Source organism: Melanerpes formicivorus, unplaced genomic scaffold (genome assembly GCF_026170545.1).
Source record: "Melanerpes formicivorus ecotype bairdi unplaced genomic scaffold, bMelFor1.0.p_v2 SCAF_27, whole genome shotgun sequence".
NCBI lineage: Eukaryota > Metazoa > Chordata > Aves > Piciformes > Picidae > Melanerpes > Melanerpes formicivorus.
In genome coordinates, this window is record NW_027142379.1 from 10,209,027 (window position 1) to 10,221,542 (window position 12,516).

The 12,516-nt window shown below is 45.9% G+C and overlaps 1 protein-coding gene across 3 annotated transcripts in view; it reads right to left on the reverse strand.

Moving 5' to 3' along the window:
- The window catches only part of ZNF827 (zinc finger protein 827), a 113,880-nt gene that overhangs the window by 74,899 nt on the left and 26,465 nt on the right, over window positions 1-12,516 (reverse strand). For all 3 annotated transcript variants that reach the window (XR_010989283.1, XR_010989282.1, XM_068154073.1), the window contains exons 2-3: window positions 10,982-11,995; window positions 5,160-5,332 (exon numbers count right to left, since the gene is read on the reverse strand). Coding sequence is in view for 1 of the 3 variants with exons in the window: in XM_068154073.1 (XP_068010174.1) it covers window positions 5,160-5,332; window positions 10,982-11,995 (1,187 nt within the window). In the remaining 2 variants the exon portion in view is untranslated. The remainder of the gene's footprint in view (window positions 1-5,159; window positions 5,333-10,981; window positions 11,996-12,516) is intronic.

Sequence of the window (12,516 nt, forward strand, 5' to 3'; positions counted from 1 at the left end):
ATACCAAAAGCGTTGGCAACGTTGTATTCTGGGTCAGTTTGACATGTTGTAACTACCACACAAATATTACTCATTAATGTAATGATACACACAATAAGGAAGACCTATATGGACACACACAAGCTACTCATGGAAATCAAATCTCTAAATAACCACTTTCAAAGAAAAGTGCCTAGAAAAGCTTATGAAGAGATGCTTCAACTTGTAGTTATGCTGCCTAGGAGAAAAATATTAGGTTTTGAGGAGTGCGGCTGGACAAAGCACCTCAACAGGTTTTTACCTGTCAGCCTTATCAATAGAAAACAAAACCTGAAAACTGAGACTCAGCTGTCATGGGTCAGGGCTGAGCTGGCCACTAAACATGTGACAGATGCTGTCTGTTTCATAGTTTCATAGTTTCATTCAGGGTTGGAAGGGACCACAAGGATCATCTAGTTCCAACCCCCCTGCCATGGGCAGGGACACCCCACACTAGATCAGGCTGGACAGAGCCTCATCCAGCCTGCTCTTAAACACCCCCAGGGACGGGGCCTCGACCACCTCCCTGGACAACCCATTCCAGGGTTTCACCACTCTCATGGTGAAGAACCTCCTCCTCACATTAAGCCTGAATCTCCCCACCTCCAGCTTCATTCCATTCCCCCTAGTCCTATCACTACCTGATATCCTGAGAAGTCCTTCCCCAGCCTTCCTGTAGGCCCCCTTCAGATACTGGAAGGCGACAATTAGGTCTCCTCGGAGCCTTCTCTTCTGCAGACTGAACAGCCCCAACTCCCTCAGTCTGTCCTCATAGGAGAGGTGCTCCAGCCCTCTGCTCATCCTCGTGGCCCTTCTCTGGACACGTTCCAGCACCTCCACATCCCTCTTGTAATAGGGGCTCCAGAACTGGACACAGTACTCCAGGTGGGGTCTCACCAGGGCTGAGTAGAGGGGGAGGATCACCTCCCTCGACCTGCTAGCCACACTTCTCCTGATGCAGCCCAGGATCTGATTGGCTTTGCGGGCTGCAAGTGCACACTGAGAGCTCATGTTGAGCCTTTTGTCCACCAGCACCCCCAAGTCTCTCTCCTCAGGGCTACCCTCCAGCCAGTCACTGCCCAGCCTGTATTTGTGCCTGGGATTGCCTCGACCCAGATGCAGGACCCTGCACTTGCTCTTATTGAACTTCATGAGGTTGGCCTGAGCCCACCTTTCCAGCCTGTCAAGGTCCCTCTGGATGGCCTCCCTTCCCTCCAGCGTGTCTGCTGCACCACACAGCTTGGTGTCATCAGCAAACTTGCTGAGGGTGCACTCAATGCCACTGTCCATGTCCCCCACAAAGATGTTGAATAAGACAGGTCCCAGGACTGATCCCTGAGGGACTCCACTTGTCACTGGCCTCCACTGGGACATGGAGCCATTGACAGCCACTCTTTGGGTGCGGCCATCAAGCCAGTTCCTTATCCATCTAGTGGTCCACCCATCAAACCCATGTGTCACCAGTTTGGAGACCAGGATGTGGTGTGGGACAGTGTCGAAGGCTTTGCTCAGGTCCAGGTAAACGACATCAGTTGCTCGCCCCTCGTCTATTAATTTTGTCACCTGCTCATAGAAGGCCACCAGGTTGGTCAGGCAGGATTTGCCCTTGGCAAAGCCATGCTGACTGTTCCCAATCACCTCTTCACTATTCTTTTGAGCGAGTAGTGACTCCAGGAGGATCTGTTCCATGATCTTTCCAGGCACAGAGGTGAGACTGACTGGCCTGTAGTTCCCTGGTTCCTCCTTCTTGCCCAAAGGGGAAGAGAAATGTAGTAAGGGAAAGAAACTTACGGGATGGAAAAGAAATCCAAAACAGCTTTAATGAAAATAATAACAACAAAATGAAGTATGTGCAAACAGATACAAAAATGATATGGAACCCAGTCCCCCTGATGGCAATGGTGTCACTGTTACCACTGATGCTGTGAGCAGGCGCTGGGGAAGTTCCAGGCTGGACCCAGCAGCAGACGGGAACCAGATTCAGGAACACACAGAATACAGAATTAACCAGGTTGGAAGAGACCTTCAAGATCATCAAGTCCAACCTATCACCCAACACCATCTAATCAACTAAACCATCCTCCTTCTGAACCCTCCTGTGGATGGGCATCATATTGGCCAGCTTCCAGTCATCTGGGACCTCTCCAGTGAGCCAGGACTATTCAAAAATGATGGAGAGAGGCTTAGCCAGCTCATCAGCCAGCTCTGCCAGCTCTCTCAGTACCCTAGGATGGATCCCATCCGGTCCCATGGACTTGTGGGGATCCACGTGGCTGAGCAGGTCTCTAATTGATTTCTCCTGGACCACAGGGAAACTATACTGCTCCCTTACTCCATCTGCCAGCTCAGGAGGCCAATTGTCTGGAAGGCAACCTGTCCTGCTATTGGAAATTGAGGCAAAGGAGGTGTTAAGTACCTCTGCCTTTTCCTCATCCTTTGTTACAATATTCCCCTCCATGTCCACTAAGGAGTGGAGGTTGTCCTTGCCCTTCTCTTGCCATTAATATATTTATAAAAGCATTTTTTGTTGTCCAGTCTAGGCTCTAAATGGGCTTTTGCCTCTCTATTTTTTTTCCTGCATGACCTAGCAACATCCTTAAACATTTCATGGGTTACCTCTCCTTTTATTGCAAAGATGGCACACTCTCTTTTTTAACCCTTAATTCCTTTAGAAGTTCATTTCCCATCCAGGCTGGCCATCTGCCCCAGCAGCTAATCTTCTGGCACATTGGCACAGCCTGTTCCTGAGCCTTCAAGATTTCTTTCTTGAAGTAGGTTCAACCCTCCTGGACCCCTTTGTTCTTAGGGGCTGTTTCCCAAGGTACCTTCTGAGTTAGTTCCTTAAGTAACCTGAAGTCTGCCCTCCAGAAGTCCAGAGTGGAAGTTTTGTGGACGCCCCTCTTAGCTTGAGTGCATATTGAACACTCAATTATCTCATGGTCACTGGACCCCAGACAGCCTCCAACCACCACATCTCCCATCAGCCCTTCTCTATTGGTAACAGAAGGTCAAGCAAAGCCTTACCCCTGGTAGGTTCACACAGGAGCTGTGATTCTGTGATCCTCCATACACTCTAAGAACCTTCAAGACTGCCTCCTCTCTGCTGTGTTAAGTTCCCAGCAGATATTAGGCAGGTTAAACTCACCCATAAGAACAAGGTCTGGTGATCTTGAGACAGCCTCTGCCTGCCTATAGAATAATTCATCAACCTCTTCATCCTGATTGGGTGGTCTATAACAGCCTTCAACCAGGATGTCAGCCTTGTTGGCCTTCCCTCTAATTCTCACCCACAGGCTCTCAATCCAACCATCCTTATTCTCTAGTCCCATGGTGTCTTGAGTCTCCCTGATGTACAGGGCCAGCCCTCCATCCCTCCTCCCTTGTCTGTCTCTCCTGCAGAGCCTGTAGCCACCACAGATCAGGGTCAAAGGCAGAACAGAGTCCTTCTTGGACACCAGCCTGGTGATCCCTCAGCTTTATGCTGAGGATGAAATCCATGGGATGGAATCCCTGGTTGGTCAGTTTAGGGTCACTTCTTCTGCCCACTTCTCCCCACAGGTGCAGCCTTGTACTCTGCACCCCCAACACAGCACACAAGATTGAGCAGTGAATTGGTCTCTATAGGAGCAGGCCTAAGCAAGAGCCCTTCTGCACACCAGTGTTTGGCAGTAACTCTAAACATCAGCACTGTCACTGCTAGAAGCAGATGCTGTGTGCAAAAACATGCCCTGAACTTCAGAAAGTGCAGTTACTTTAGAAGAGACTGAGCTGAAGAGTAAAATCACTGAACAGATTTAGCTCTGTTCTAGCTCAAGTCAGGACAGCATCATAAAGGAAAAAAGCTTGGCTTGTGATAGCATCCTAGAATCAAAATTGGCTTACAATGAATGACAAACACCAGCCCAGCATCCTCATTCTGAGCAGCCTTTTCAGTTCTACAAAACATCTCTTCACCTATACCTGCAGTTGACACATGGGGAAACAGAGAGAGGTAGAGAGCTAGAGGAAGCTCTGCCTTCATGTGTTGACTGCTAGGAAGGAGATAAGGCCAGGCAGCTCCCAAAGGATCCTAGGACAACAAAGTGAAACATCTGACTGGCATAACCAGAATGCTGTGTCCTCAGCAGCTCCTGGCTGAGCTGTGTATTCATTTGATGTTGAACACTGTTGGTTATTATAATCTGATACTTATTTACACACAGATTTAAAAGCAGTAGTTTTACATAACAGGAAAAAATAAATGGTTGGGGGGGGTGTTATTTTGCATCTTCCTATGAATTTACACTTTCATCAAAGGGAGTTCAAATGATGTTTGGCACTGTTGGACACATGACTAACCTGCCCCTTCCTCATCACCATGTAGAACATGACATTTTGGATTCTTGTGAGTTTTTTACATCTCTCCACAAGACTGTAACAAGGACAACAGAACAAAGACAGGCCATATAGTTTTGCAAGACAAGTGCCTTCAGCATAAGCAGGGAGCAGTTTTACCAGCAAAGACCACTGAGTCCATCATGACCTCCATGAGTGGACTGCACTGAGTGAGAAGACTTCAGATCTTGTAAGATAAGGAGGTTGTAATCTGTTACATTGTGCCAAGCAGCTCTGGGCCTGACTCTGGATCCTGGTGACACCTAGCTGAGCATTACTTGATAACAACAGCTGTATTATGACTGCATGTTACATGTTTGTAGAAGGGGGCTGTTTTAAAAGGACATGGGCTCATCTAATGAAGGGGTTTGTGTTAGGTGGGGAGCCGAAAAGAGCACAAAGGCTTCAGCTAGGCATCAATTTTGTAGTACCTATGGAAATCACCATGCCACAAAAGAAGGGACAAGCCCTCAACCTGCAAATAGCAATTCCAAAAAGAGAAAAAAACACCCAACCAAACAAAAAAGGCAGCAGGGAATTTCTGTAGGGAATAACAGGGATGTCCTTTACAAAGCAGGGACAAGAATGGGGTGGGAGGGGAAGAGTTACTTCTTTCTCTCTTTATGGGCTATTTAAACAGAAGCATCACCAGCAGTACAACTAGGGAAATGTTGTCATTGCCAATGCAAATGCAACAGGTTTGTTATACTGCAATGTTTTTGATTGATGATGCAAATGTTTTGACTGCCAGCAAACACTTCCCTTACCTTCATGTGTGATTTGAGATTGTCCTTGCGTGCGCAGCGAAACGGACAGAGCGGACACTGATGACTTTTCAAACCTGTGTGAATGACCATGTGCCGTTTCCAGTAACTCTTCCTCTTGATAACCAAACCACAGATTGGACACTGGAAAGGTTTTCCTCCTTCTTCTTCTGAGGCTTAGCAGAAGGGAGAACAGAAAGAGAGGACCATTTACAGACACTTGTTGAGTACTTTCCCCTTGTAAATATACTCAAGAAACCATTTTTCAGTGCTAGAATTTCATCTGCAAAGAGCCACCTCAGTTAAACAACAACATATACCAGAAATTCCACTTCCTTGTCCTTTCATAGCCCTTTTCTCCTTAATTTAGTTATTTTCCCTTTAAGAAAGGTCACCATAATTTATAAAGGTTAATATCCCAAACATCCTTTGGCTAATCAGTAAGAGCTGTGACTCTGCGTCACTTGGTCCTTATGTTCCTTATAACTTCACTGAACTGAGATGGATGTCTCTCATAATCATCACTTTGCAGCTTCATTTCCTATCAAAGGCCAGGTGCAGTAGGGTATGAAAAATATGCTTACTGTTAAAAGATGATCCATGTCCATATGGGATGGTTAGCCAGCAAGAGAGCAGGTTAGAGGGCATGGAGCACCCCACAACATAGCTGAAAAGCATGCTGGCATTGCATATCAAGTATATTTAACTCCAGGAGTGAATGACTTCAGAACTCCTGCTGTTCAAATTATTTACTTATGGCTCAAGCAGGTGCTGCTGCAGCTTCAGCCATCAGGGGTCTTCAGCTCGTGGCTTTCCTTCTGCTCCTCTAGCTGCCAGAGCTTTAAATCCACTGCCTTCCTAAATGTTTGCACTCTGCTTTGTGGACCAAATCACTTCAGATAAGAAAAGGATTTGGTGGCGTTTATCAGGCAAATACGGCTAGCTGACCAAGTGGGGAACCATTGCAAGGCTGAAGGCTGATAACTTCACACACCTAACCAGCCATTCATCCTCTCACCACAATTTCCTCTGATTCTTATAAAGACCATGGAATGGGAAGTCTTTTTCCTCACTGTAAAAGACACACTACTTTCAAACACCCAGAGCTCAGCAATGTGTATCCTGCTATTACAAAATTCTCTCTGAATATTTTCTCTCATTATTATCAGTTATTTCCTGCTGATAAGGATATAGCAAATACCAAATTCCCTTGATGAGGAACTAAATTATAAAAACCTCCAGAAAAAAAACACATTACCATATCCTAAAATACAATTCTTGCTATTATCCACCAGATGGATAAGGAACTGGCTTGATGGCCGCACCCAGAGTGGCTGTCAATGGCTCCATGTCCCAGTGGAGGCCAGGGACAAGCAGAGTCCCTCAGGGATCAGTCCTGGGACCAGGCTTGTTCAACATCTTTGTGGGTGCCATGGACAGTGGCATTGAGTGCACCCTCAGCAAGTTTGCTGATGACACCAAGATGTGTGGTGCAGCAGACACGCTGGAGGGAAGGGATCCATCCAGAGGGACCTTGACAGGCTGGAGAGATGGGCACAAGCTAACCTCATGAAGTTCAACAAGACCAAGTGCAGGGACCTGCATCTGGGTCGAGGCAATCCCAGGCACAAATCCAGGCTGGGCAGTGACTGGCTGGAAAGCAGCCCTGAGGAGAGAGACTTGGGGGTGCTGGTGGAGGAGAAGCTCAACATGAGCTCTCAGTGTGCACTTGCAGCCTGGAAAGCCAATCAGATCCTGGGCTGCAGCAGGAGAAGTGTGGCCAGCAGGGCAAGGGAGGTGATCCTCCCCCTCTGCTCAGCTCTGGGGAGACCCCACCTGGAGCACCGTGTCCAGTTCTGGAGCCCCTATTACAAGAGGGATGTGGAGGTACTGGAAGGTGTCCAGAGAAGGGCCATGAGGATGATCAGAGGGCTGGAGCACCTCTCCTACAAGGACAGACTGAAGGAGTTGGGGCTGTTCAGTCTGCAGAAGAGAAGGCTCCGAGGTGACCTCATTGTGGCCTTCCAGTATCTGAAGGGGGCCTACAGGAAGGCTGGGGAGGGACTTCTTAGGATAGCAGGTAGTGATAGGACTAGGGGGAATGGAATGAAGCTGGAGGTGGGGAGATTCAGGCTGGATGTGAGGAGGAGGTTCTTCCCCATGAGAGTGGTGAAACCCTGGAATGGGTTGTCCAGGGAGGTGGTTGAGGTGTTTAAGAGCAGGCTGGATGAGGCTCTGGGCAGCCTGATCTAGTGTGGGGTGTCCCTGCCCATGGCAGGGGGGTTGGAACTAGATGATCCTTGTGGTCCCTTCCAACCCTGACTGATACTATGATACTACTATGATGATACTAGTAGGTAGGAAACAAAGCCACTGTAATTTAACTGATTAGATTAGTCATGATGTAAGTACAAAAAAAATGGACACATTGTCAAAGCATGCATTTCTGACAGTGCTGAAATTCTCCCTCTGAAATATTCTATCACACTCAACATATTATCAAATTGTCACCCCTCTCTGCACCTCTAAGGATAAGCCAAACCCAATGCTATAATTGCCTGTGCTTCAGATTTTAAGTATCTTTACTTCTTCCCAAACAGCAGGAGACAGACAACGATTGTCTTTTTCGTGCTGAGATTTAGGTAGTAAAGTGCTAACATTATGTAGTAAAGAGCTAACATTCATTGTAGGCTTTGGCTTTCCTTCCTTTATATTGATGTCTTTTTTTATGTCACACGGTGTCAATTAGCTGGAAAGTGACCCCAGTCAGCCGGCGCTCCCCAAACAAGCTTCAGGAACGACGCCGCACACATGACAGGCAGCAAGTTACACCAAGCAAGAGCTAATCAGTGAAACAAGGGTCTGCCACCCACACACTTTAATAAATGACACCAGAGCCTTACAGAGATTCCAGGCTTCCTTTTAAATCTCATCCCTAACAGGTGAGCATTTCATAAAACTGGCATTGTTAACAGACTGACAGCAAAGTTACTCTTCTCTGTCTCACTTCACAGTGCAAGCAATGATTAGGTCCACCAGACCTGACATGCTGTTTTGGAGATGACTACACTCTGGTAAGCCATGGCTCCAGCTTCTTCCCTGAGACCATCCTGAGCAAAGAGCTCAATGCAGTGGACAAAAGAGCAGCAGGCATATGCATGCTACTAACTTACTCCTCTTCAAATAGCCTCCATCTTTGCTGTTTCTTACTTGTCGACATGCAATTAATCTCACTGAGTATTGATCTCACAACCAAAGCTAGATGTTGCTAGTGGGTAAGTGAATCAGATTCCTAAAAACAAAGCAAACTCACTAGTGCCTTAAAAGTTCAAAGAATGAGAGGAGGGAAAAAACAACCCCAAACCTCTCAAGCTATGCCTGCTAGGAAAAGATGCCTTATTCTGGGAACTAGAGGAAAAAAAATTAACCCCGGTGTCTCAAGGAGCAATCAGACAGACACAAAAAGAGAAAACATTACAAAATTAAGTACTATAGTTTGCCTTCAGTGCCATAAGGTCACAGGTGCAAAAAGGAATCAGGAATGTGTGGCATTTATTTTCATGGCAAACACACACACTCAGCTGCCCTACTTAACTGTTATAGGAGAGAAGCCTTCAATCAAAGGTCACTAAACAGCGACCTCTTCTTGCAAGCTGCTTTTCTCCATGGCTGAAGGAACCAAGGAGTCTGGTTTTCCATAACCAACATCCAGATATGCTAACCAGCAGCTTGCTTTCTGTTTTCAGTGAGTTTGTTATTTAGAAAGGAAAAACTCAATAGCATATCAGAAAATGGACTTCAAGCACTTTTGTTACGAGTTTACACTAGGAAGTTTGTTGGGATGCCAACTGGCATTGGCCCAGTGTGTATGAACTGAAAGGAAACACCCTTCCTCTTGGGATACTAGTCCCATATATCATAAGAAAATGAATAGTTGTTCCTTGGTTACCAAGGACCTGAGGCAGTCACCCCCCATTGTTATCTTCTAGCAGCACAGTATGCTTGGGCCTTCAGCAAAGGGAACAGTCGCTAGGAATTTGCTGCATCAGAGCAAGTTTATGAAGTGCCAGCACATGAATGTGCTGGTACAGAGCAGTCCCCTAGTATAGCTGCACAGACAGATCCCCCACTTTGTTGGTCAAACACAGAGCCTGGATTTTACTACAACCATTCATGTTTCCCCAGTAAAAATTTGTGCTGTGAATAGTTGATTTCCAGCTGGGGAAAAAGCCAGTAACTTCAAATAAATTCTAACCTCACTCCTTGTCTATCCATTGCTGCCTTTCCTACATGAAGGCCAGTCTTCAGGGGGAAGTTACATTCAACTGAATGCCCACAGTCACACTGTGGTGTAGCCAGTGTGGGGATTCCTATTCCCACACAAAAGGACCTCTTCTTGGTTTAGCTTATGTTACTCCAAAACCCCTGATCTAGTTGAGGATGTCCCTGCTTACTGCAGGGGAGTTGGACTAGATGACCTTTGGAGGTCACTTCCAACCCAGTGCATTCTATGATTCTATTATAAAAAGGGTTTCATCTAAACTAATGAAAACCTTAAGTCAGACCCATGCCAAGAATAGTCTGACACTTTAATTGTCTTAGCAAAATATAGCAGCAAAGCATTTGCAGAACACATGTAACTCAGAGCAAAATGCTGGCCCCACACTGAATCCCTTCCCCTCCTCTTCCAAGAGGGAAATGGTCACTGCTGTCCCTCCAATGGCTTCTACCCTGTGAGTTTGCACCAAGAGCTGCACAGGGTCCAATCAGAACCTGTAAAACCTCTCAACAAAAAGGTTAGGCCAGAAGGACAGCAGTGCAATGATACAAGCCCATGTCAGGCTCTGTGTCTGTGCACTGTCTTTCTATGCTTGCAGCCAAGCCAGTGCTCCTGAGAAAACTCCCTGATAAAGCTCTTATGCACTGAACCAATTTGTGCTTCTTATGAAGAGAGCTGACATGCTTCCCTCCCCCCTAGAGCAGGAGTGCACTACAGGGAGAACCCTGATGACACCTGAAGCTGTGTGTTCCACCAGATACATGAATCCATGATGTGAACTTTTCATAGAAAGAGATGAAAGAAGCCTTATTTTCCCATATTTTGAAGATGGATCATTTAAATTTCCCTGCATGGCTTGCCAGTTCTTGAAAGCTGTTTCTTCTTACTCCCTGTAAGCCTGATTCCTTGACTGCTGATAGCTAGAATGAGTGGAGGGAAGTCAGAAGTGTAACATGTTTTTTGTTGGGCAAATAAAGAGAAATGCAGTTCACTCTTTTTTTAATCACAAAGGATTATAAAATACCAAACTACTGCAAAAAAAAAAAAATGTAATGAAAAGTGGCAACATAATAATCTTCTGTGGTAAATTAGGACAGGGTAGTAAGTGATGATACAAAAGTCCATTTGTGGCAGAGACAGCAGGAGGGAGAATTCTCCCTTGTCCAAATATTTCAAAAGCACAGGTTTTGTAAACGCTCACTGATACAGTGAGCTCCCTAACAGGGATTCTTTGATCTTCTCCATTAAATAGTTCTTGTGGACTTACTCTGAACTTGGTAAAAGGGAGAAATGCCATTGTATGGAATAATGATGATAAAAAAGCACTAACCTGCACACTCATGTCTTTCAAATACGGAAATAGCTGTGACGGTTTGGTCCTCAAGTGGCATTTTTAAAAGGCTTTTTTATTGCTTACCTAAAGTACCTATTTCTTACTCTCATAATACTTGGGAATCAAAACAAATCCAGACTCATTGAAGAGGTGCTACATAAGTCTCTATCAAGACAAACACATTCTACTTAGCAGCTCAGACTATATCCATACCTGTACTCGTGGGTTTGGATGCTCTTCCTTTCGGGACTGGCAGCAACAGTAATTCCAAAGACTGTGGTGGAGTTGCTTTCTCTTGCTTTATCTCCGAAAGCTGCAGGGGCTCCTCAGCCACCAGTGATTTCTTCTTTTCAGCCAACAGGGTGCCTGCAGCCCTTGCAGCAACCTCCTTGAGAAGGGCAGCTGAAGAGGTCATGGAAGCCAGAGAAAGGAAAGAACTAGCTGGAGGTGGGTGCTCCTGCCCAGGAGTCATGCTTCTTTCACTCACTTTCTTAGATAAAGCTGCTAATGTGGAGCTGGCTGACTGAGAACTAAAAGGTGAAGAAAAGGATTCAAATCTTATAGTGTCTTCAGTCCTTGACAGAGATTTGTCCTGCAGAACAGCATTGGCTGCAGCTTTCAGTTTCAGGATAGCTGAATCGGGGGACAAACCACAGGTGGTGGTTGAGTTTGGCAACCACTCACCTTGATTCCATATAAAGTGACTACTTGCATTGTATTGGTCACTTTGCTCCTGTTTCACAGCAAGCTTTCTGGCAAGAACACTTAATTGCTGGGCATGATGAGCAGCAGGTGGAGAGAAGGAGACATTTGAGCTCAGATTTACAGGAGACTCAACTCTGCCATTGACTGCAACAGCAGCATCCAGCTTGAGGGAGCCAGCCTCCAGCAGCCGCCTCAGGTTACTGCTCAGAGGCTTATTTGGACCAGGAGGTTCTTCATCACACAGAGATGGCACATCAGGAGAAAGGTGCTCTTTGTTCTGTAACGTGTCTCTGGGTGCCTCATTTTCAATGGATCCTAGCTCTGCTGTGTTGCTGCTAGGAGTTGCACTTCCCAAAGAAGTATCTGGGGAAGTGGACTGCTCCTGGATTCTGTCCTCAAGAGACAACTTAAAGTTCTCCTGGACTTCTCCATATGATGCTTCTGAAGGAGTTTCTGAAGAATTTCCAAACCAGCGTTCTTCCTCACTGAGCTCACCTTCCACTTCTTCCTGTCTGGTACCATCTGTGTGGAACCAAGAACAGCAGTATTATTCCCAGATCTCTATAAAGTAACTTCTTAGGATGAAGTATGCCTGGCCTCTGCATGACTCTCCTCAATACTTACCCAATACCCTCTCAAGTGCATGGACTTGGCATTAGCCTGGATTTAATCACCAGGAAAAAGTCTTTTTGAAAATGAAGAAGTCTTTCTTTAAAGACAAAATCATGCCAAGCCTGTCATCTTTCAGTCAGCAAAACTAAAGCAGCTAAAATTGCAACAACAGACAGAATAAATATTAATAGATTGCAAATATTTCATTATTAGCAGCCTGTACATCCTGGGAAAATATCACAAACTCTGTGGTATAAAGCAGGGCTTCAACAGGCCCAGGAATTACTGGATAACTGTGTAAAGACACAGGCAGGCCTTTGAGAGCAGATCAGGTGTGTAGCTACTCCAAGTAGTTTCTTCCAGTGACTTGAAATCTCAGCCTGATCCTGCAGTGACCCCTATCTAAAATAAAATACAATTTGTACTGATAA